Source organism: Suricata suricatta, chromosome 8 (genome assembly GCF_006229205.1).
Source record: "Suricata suricatta isolate VVHF042 chromosome 8, meerkat_22Aug2017_6uvM2_HiC, whole genome shotgun sequence".
Classification (NCBI taxonomy): Eukaryota; Metazoa; Chordata; class Mammalia; order Carnivora; family Herpestidae; genus Suricata; species Suricata suricatta.
Window position 1 is genome coordinate 429,162 of NC_043707.1, and position 7,341 is coordinate 436,502.

At 61.6% G+C, this 7,341-nt stretch overlaps 1 protein-coding gene across 1 annotated transcript in view; it reads left to right on the plus strand.

The window, feature by feature from the left end:
• RAB11FIP3 (RAB11 family interacting protein 3) overlaps positions 1-3,021 on the plus strand; it is a 76,802-nt gene extending 73,781 nt beyond the window's left edge. Inside the window, exons 15-18 of the mRNA XM_029948961.1 lie at positions 340-477; positions 700-855; positions 983-1,123; positions 1,207-3,021. Coding sequence (XP_029804821.1) covers positions 340-477; positions 700-855; positions 983-1,123; positions 1,207-1,320 — 549 coding nt within the window. The 3' untranslated portion in view covers positions 1,321-3,021. The remainder of the gene's footprint in view (positions 1-339; positions 478-699; positions 856-982; positions 1,124-1,206) is intronic.
• The last annotated feature ends 4,320 nt before the right edge of the window (positions 3,022-7,341 follow it).

Consider the following 7,341-nt stretch of genomic DNA (forward strand, 5'->3'; position numbering starts at 1 on the left):
CCCCCCCCCCCCCCCCCAGAACATCTCAGACCACATGGGCTCTGGCTCCGGCTCCTGTGAGCAGTCCGCTGGGCAGCCGTGGGTCAGATCCTGCTCTTGCACAGATCCTTCCTGCCCTGCCTCCCCTGAGGAACAGTGTCTGTGGCCTTTGCAGATGCCCCAAGGCCACGTGCATGTGTGGCACTCAGGGTCAGCACTGCCCCAGGAGCACCAGGCTCAGGTGATGGGATGGCTTAGACACGGCATTGTGGGCTGAGCGCGAGAGGCACGGAAAACTCAGGAAAGCTGCGTGGACAGGGCAGCGGCAGGCATGTCTGCAGGGGTGTCTCGCTTCCACAGGAGAAGCAGAAGTTGCTGGACGAGATTGAAGAGCTGTCCCTGCGGCTCACTGATGAGCAGGAGAACAGGAGGAAGTTGGGGGACCGGCTGAGTCACGAGAGGCACCAGTTCCAGAGGGACAAGGAGGCCACCCAGGAGGTGAGCTTGGCGCCTGGTAGGGGCGGGGCCTGCATCTCCGGGGCCCACGGCTGTGCCCTCCGCGTTCCGAGATCTGCAGCTGGTAACCGCGCGCTCGCGTGAGGTGGTGTTTGGGAAGTGGGGCCTCGTCGTCCCACTTGGAGATGGTTCTGAAGCTGAAGGCCGTGCCGGCGCACGCTGCCCCGGGGCCCGGAGGCCTGCTCACCCTGTGGTTGCCTGCAGCTGATCGAGGACCTGCGCAAGCAGCTGGAGCACCTGCAGCTCTTCAAGCTGGAGGCCGAGCAGAGGAGGGGCCGGGGCAGCAGCGTGGGCCTGCAGGAGTACCACAGCCGTACCCGCGAGAGCGAGCTGGAGCAGGAGGTCCGCAGGCTGAAGCAGGTGCAAGCACCACCCCCGCCCCCCCCCCCCCGCCATCCCTGCAGAAGCTTCCAGGGGCCCAGCATGGGGCCAGGGGTGCGCAGGGGGTCCCTGCCTCATGAGTGACGCTGTCGTGTCCCCCGTCCAGGATAACCGTAACCTGAAGGAGCAGAATGATGAGCTCAACGGGCAGATCATCAACCTGAGCATCCAGGGAGCCAAGAACCTCTTCTCCACGTCCTTCTCAGAGTCCCTGGCCGCAGAGATTAGCTCCGTCTCCCGAGACGAGGTAAGGCCCACCCAGGCCCAGCCGCCGCGGGATGTGCCACCGACCGCGCGCCCCCCTAGCCCTGACCACCCCTCCTCCCGCAGCTCATGGACGCCATTCAGAAGCAGGAGGAGATCAACTTCCGCCTGCAGGACTACATCGACCGGATCATCGTGGCCATCATGGAGACCAACCCGTCCATCCTGGAGGTCAAGTAGCGGCAGGAAGGCCCAGCTGGGTGGGCCCGGGGTCTGGGCCCGGGACCCCACCCGCACCCAGGAGATGTCACGGCGCACACACGTCCGAGACCAGCAGCTGGGCTGGGGCGCACAGAAGGGTCCACAGAGGGCAGAGGAGCAGGAGATCAGGCCGGAGCCCACGCGGGAGAGGGCGGCTCCAGGCCTGCTCTCTGCAGGGATGCGGGAGCACGGCTCGGGCTCGGCGAGCCCCTCTGTGAGCCCCTGCCCACGTGGCAGACCTCTCTGCTGCCCTGCCTGTCAGGGAAGAAAGGAAGGACACGTCCCCACCGCGTCCCCCGCACCGGGACGCTGCCATCTGCATCTGCTCAGGTGCCCTCACCTGGACGGCACAGAGGCCCCAGGACCCTCTCGCCAGATGTGGTGGTGTGGGCAGGTCAGCCGGGCGAGGTGGTGCGCATCGGGCTCTGGCCGGGAGTTGCAGGACCCCGGCTTCCCCGGGGCTTGTCTCTGGAGCTGCTTGGCCCAGTCACCCATCCAGAGAGGGTGCCACCGTCCAGCTTCAGACCCAGGGCTCTGCAGCCGGCCACGCAGCTGTCCCCATGGCCAGACCCTTGCTGCAGTCACGGGGCTGGGGCTGAGCCTCCACTCCAGACTCAGGACTTGAGAGTCCCAGCACGTGGAGCGGAGCATGCTCTGTGCACGGGGTGGGTCTCACGGCCCCTCTGACTCCGGGTACGGGCAGCGTCGTGGTGACACACTGCTTCCCCGTGGGTGTGGCTCCCCCTCTCCTGGAGTCCTCCCCTGCCTGGGCAGGTCTCGGCTGCCCTGGGTGAGGTCCCACTTTCCCGGGCCAGAGTCCAAATGTCTGGCACCACGTTTCCTCTGGGAGTTGGAAGTCGTTGAAGTGGCCACCTTCCCCGAGCTGCATTTTGGAGGAAGCTGGGCGGTACGGCTTCTCGAAGTCCACAGCTCAAGAGCAGAGAGGAAGGCCCTGCCAGCAGCTCGTGGGTCCTTTTAAGGAAGCCATTGCCTGGCTCTGTGCCACCAGCGCCAGGCAGTGCACCACCATGGGGGCTGCTGGGCCTGCCCCACCCTGCGCCTGAGCACTGGCCAGGAGCCTCTGGGTGCTCCACGTGGGTCAAGACCCCACACACAGACTGGCCACTGCTGTGTGCAAGTGCGTATGTGAGGGCGTGTGTCCGTGTGTGCGTGTGTGTGTGTGTGTGTGTGTGTGTGGCTCTGCGTCCCTCCGTCCTCCCTGTGGCCCACCTTCTACACTAAGATTTAAGACATTGCCTCGTATTGTACATTTTGGGGAAAGCCTTGGGTGTAAATCAGTGTAAACTTGGAGGAGAGATTTTTCTATCATGTAGAGTAGGTATTTTTTATAGATTGAAGGTTGATCAATTTTTTAATACTTCCAAGAGAGAAAACTATCTGTGTATACACATGAAATATATATATATGTATGATAATAAATACTGGAACTCTGCTTTCCTCGCCCAGCCCCGCCCCGTGGCACAGACTTGGGTCTGTTTCTGTCCATCACCCAGCGGTACCGTGGCTGTAAACATGAGTTGCAGGGAGATGTTTCATGCACACCGGGCGTGTCCTTGACAGTGACCCTGAGAAAGATTCTTCAGGCAGAGCAGTGGTGACCCGGGTATTAGAGGGCAAGGCCAGGACGGTCTCACCGAATTAAAGCTGTCTGTACCCACAGAGGCCGGCTTCTTCCTTGGTGGGGTCTGAGGGCTGGGTGGGGGTGCCCTGGGCCTCGCCTGGTCCCCCAACGTGTTCAGGGGTTGGAGGCTTGGCGCCACATGAGCTCTGACAGCAGGAGACCTTCTGGTCAAGCTGACCCTTCCTGGAGGCTCCAGGGTTGCACCTCCAATCTGGACCCCTAGGGGAGCTCAGCCAAGAGGCCCTCCTGGGCCCGGGCCATGGGACAGGCCTTTGGGGGCCACAGGTGTTCATGGTAGGACACAGCCCAAGTGTAAGCTGGGCCGAGGGGTTGCACCGCAGATCTGGGGCTGGTCGATGTCCCCACGGGACATGTAACCAGATAAAGAACAGGCCGGAGGCGGGGGGGGGGGGGGGGGGGGGGGGGGGGGGGGGGGTCACGTAGTGTACCCAAACTGAAAGCACAGGTCCCAACAGGATTTGGCTCAAAGATCAGGAAGGTTGGGCTGGGTGGCCAGGCTGCGGAGGAGAGCTCAGGTACCACCGTAGTCAGGGAGGACAGTGAGAACTTTCTATGAAGACATGACTAAATCTAATTTGAAGTGAGAGTTGTTAGCCAAAATCCCCAAACTCGGTTCCCCAGCCCAGGCATCCACGGGGGTGGCAAACCGTGCATTTACCACCTCCCTCACACGAAGCTATCTGACGCCAGTCACAAAACAGAAAAGCAGGCCCGCGAAGACCAAAGACCCCGTCCCCAACCACCCAGCAAGGCACTGAAGGGCCTTGAACGCAGGTGTGCTGGCCCGCGGGGCCGGCGACCTGAGGGCGGTGGTGGAGGGCACACGGCCTGGCCTGTGCTGAGTGCGCCTCCTCCCCAGCTGGGGCTGCGCCAGGGTCAGGGCTGGGAGCCCTGGATCCTGTGCGGGGTGGCAGTGAGGAGGGGGCGGGGGGGATCTTGGGGTGTGGACATGTCCAAAGCTGAATTCCTGCCCAGAGCCACCTCCCCTACTAGTTTGCTGGGGTCTGGAGAGTGTGAAGCGCCAGGCCCCCCCACTGCTCCTGGTGTTCTGAGGGGATAGTTCCCCTGAAAGGCAGTCCCAACACTCTGGGCACCAAGCCCATTGGTGGGATTGTGCCCAGCCCCCCACAGGCGGACCGGCAGCAGCTGACGCTGTGATCCCTGCCCCGGCCCTCCCAGGGCCCCCAGCCTAATGGGGAGGCCATTATCCATTGGGAAAGCGTGGGGGCCGGAGAACACCTGGTGGAAATCCCTGTGAATGGAAACAGCAGCAGCCACTGCCACCCAGGAAGGGACTGCCTCCCTCCCGCATAACCTTAAGCCACTGGGCCACGAACCAAGGCTGATCCTGTCTCAAGTCAGCTCATGTTGGGAGGGGACTGCATGGTGGAGGAGCACAAAGCAAGGAAGAGGCCTACTGGCAGGTGGGTGCCTGGCCGTCTTGGTTCCTCCGACTGTCCTTGGAGCCCTGCCCAGCTCCCGAGCTCGGCCCTGCTCCAGCCTGTCCACGCTGAAGGCAGGGTGCCCGTGTTAGCTCCCACCTCGGCTTTCCCAGTGCCGGCGCCTCCACCTGGCGGTTCCAAGGCCAGGAGATGGAGGGCCAGGGAAGGGCCCTTCCTTTTTTTTTTTTAAGTTTATTTGAGAGTGCAGGTGCACATGGGGGTAGGGGCAGACAGATGGGAGAGACGATTTCAAGCAGGCTCTAACCCTGACAGGGCACTATGAGAAAGCCTCCTCCTTTCTGAGCTTCCAGCCTGTTTTTTTTTTTTTCCCATGTTTTTATTTTGAGAAAGAGAGAAAAAGCACGAGCAGGGGAGGGGCAGAGAGAGGGAGGCAGAGAGAGAATCCTAAGCAGGCTCCACACTATCAGCACAGAGTCTGACATGGGGCTGAAACTCACAAACCGTGAGATCATGACCTGAGCTGAAATCAAAGAGTCAGATGCTTAACCTGTTGAGCCACCCAGGTGCCCCGGGGCTCTCACTTTTTACTTGTATGGACATCTGTTTTCCGATTTAAGCCAGGCACGTGGGGTTCGCAAAGCAGACAGGTCATTATGTAAAATCAGGCAGAGCACAGGTCACACATCTCCCAGCACACAGACTGACGACCCATGCTTGACCCACCAGCTGGCCTCTGCTCCAGCATGTGCGTCCCACCACTGGTCGCTGTGTCCAAAGCCCGCTAGAATCTCCACTCCATGAAGGTCTTTGGGTGTCTTGTTTACTGCTGTGTCCCAAAGCCAAGAACATGGGCACACGTGGGATCTGCACAGGGATGCTTGAGACAATGCCTCCCGCCAGTACCCAGGTCTCTCTGCATTGGGCCCTTCCACCCCTTCTCCAGCTCCTTCCCCTCGGACACGGAGCTACTCCAGAGTCCAGAAAACTCCTCAGGTCTGCTTGTGGTGACTGGGCCTTCTCCCCCTTGACAACAGGCCCTGGCCCCTTCCTGGGAAGGGCAGGAATCTCCTACTCTCTCCCTGTACTCTCTCCTCACCCTCCCTGTGCAGGTCCCGGCTCTGAAAAACTGCAGTGAGCTTCTCCTGGAGGTCACACAGCTGTGGATACCCGGCGAACACTGCCACCCCAGGCTGTGTCCTTTGGAAGGGGCAGGGGAGGGAAGGGGGCCTGTGGAGTTGGCCCTCGACTCTCTTCTGGATTCCATGGCCACACAGGGTCAGAGGCTGCATGTTGTCGCTAAGAGATGAGGAAGCTAGGGACTGGCAAGTCCCCCGCAAGCTCGCCGCTTAGAGAACTCAGGAAGCGGCTCCATCGCGGCTGCATCTGGAGTCCGAGGTTTTCCGGGGGCTTGGTCTACTGAGTACACTGAACCCTGTATGTAGGTCGTCCTGCGGTTAGCGCAGGTTTTCGGGGTACTGGAACAAACGCGGCCCAACCTTCCACTTGCGTTCTGCTCCATCTTGGGGCACCTGGGTGGCTCAGTCTGCTAAGCATCCAGCTCTTGATTTCGGTCCAGGCCATGATCCCATGGTTTGTGAGCTCAAGCCCCACACTGGGCCCCTCAGTGACTGTGCAGATCCTGCTTGGGATTCTCTCTCTCCCCTGCTCAAGCTGTGTCTCTCTCAAAACAGAGTTAAAGAACAAAGCAAAACCCAACTCTACTCTGGAGTCTGGAGGCAGAATTGAGCCATAACCGAGTACTCTCCCTGAATCTCTTAGCTGACATGCCTGGTTTCTGTCTCCTGAATGGCCAGTGCCGCCTCAGGCTCCCTAGGTGCCCCCTGAACACCAGTCTTTAGGGCTCTGCCCTGAGGATCCTAGCAACCCCCTCTACCGCCTCCCTGTGCTTTGGCCGCATCTGATGAACAGCTTTCCTGCGGGTCCTGCTGCCCCCAAAACATGGAGGCGGCAGAGGGGCCTCCAGTCTCGTGACTGCTGGTTGAATGCCCTCAAGCTGCCCAAAGAGAACTTAACGGGAGAGACTGGACCTAGGAAGCCCTTTTGTGAATGGGGGGGGGGGGGCGGGGAGGGGGCGGCTCTGGTCCGAGGCCCCCGCGCCAACACCACCGGCTTCCCAGGTTTAGTGGTCTTCCTCCCAGGCGCGGGGCTGAGCGCGCCGTGGATGGTATCTCAGGTCGTCCCCCTTCACCGAGAAGGAAACCGAGGCTCAAGAAGTAACGTGGCCAAGTCAAACTGTAAGTGCCCAGGCCGTTTCTCCACCCAAGTCGGTCCCACCAAAACCAGAGCTTTTGACCACAAAGCCTTGAGAGGACCCGCGGTAGCAGACAAGTTGCAAAGAGATTTTACGACGGTTGGGAGGCGGGAGGTAAGGGGACTGAGGAGACCCTGGAAAGACGCCACGGAGGTCTGCGGGCCCCATGGAGACGCAAGGGCCAGGGCCTAGTCGGGTGCTCGTCCAGACAGCCAGGTAAGCAGCCAGAGCACCACACCTGGGCCTGCAACGCATAGCTGGAAGCTCAGAGACTGGGGCAGTGGGGAAGTCCCGCCCCTTCCTCCAGCGCAGGGCATTGGGGGAGCAGTAGTCTCAGTCCTCACCTGGGAGGATTCTTTCCGCCACTCCGAGCCAGATCCGACACGCAGCGCCCCGCGTGGCACCGGGCTCAGCAGTTTCCAGCCGTGCTGGCTGACGGGGAGGCCCGGGAAGTCGGCAAGCCCCTGGAGGGAGCTCCAGGGTGTTGGCCAACACCCGAGGACTACAACTCCCGGCCTGCGTTGCGCACCGGGTACCGCCCCGAGCTTCCGTTCTGGCGGCGGCGCCGCGCGGCCCTGTGGGAGCGGTAGTCCGTGCGCGCGATTCACAGCTCCGCGTGCGCCCCGGGCGCGCCGTAGCCGCGGGGCCCCGGCCGGGCGCTA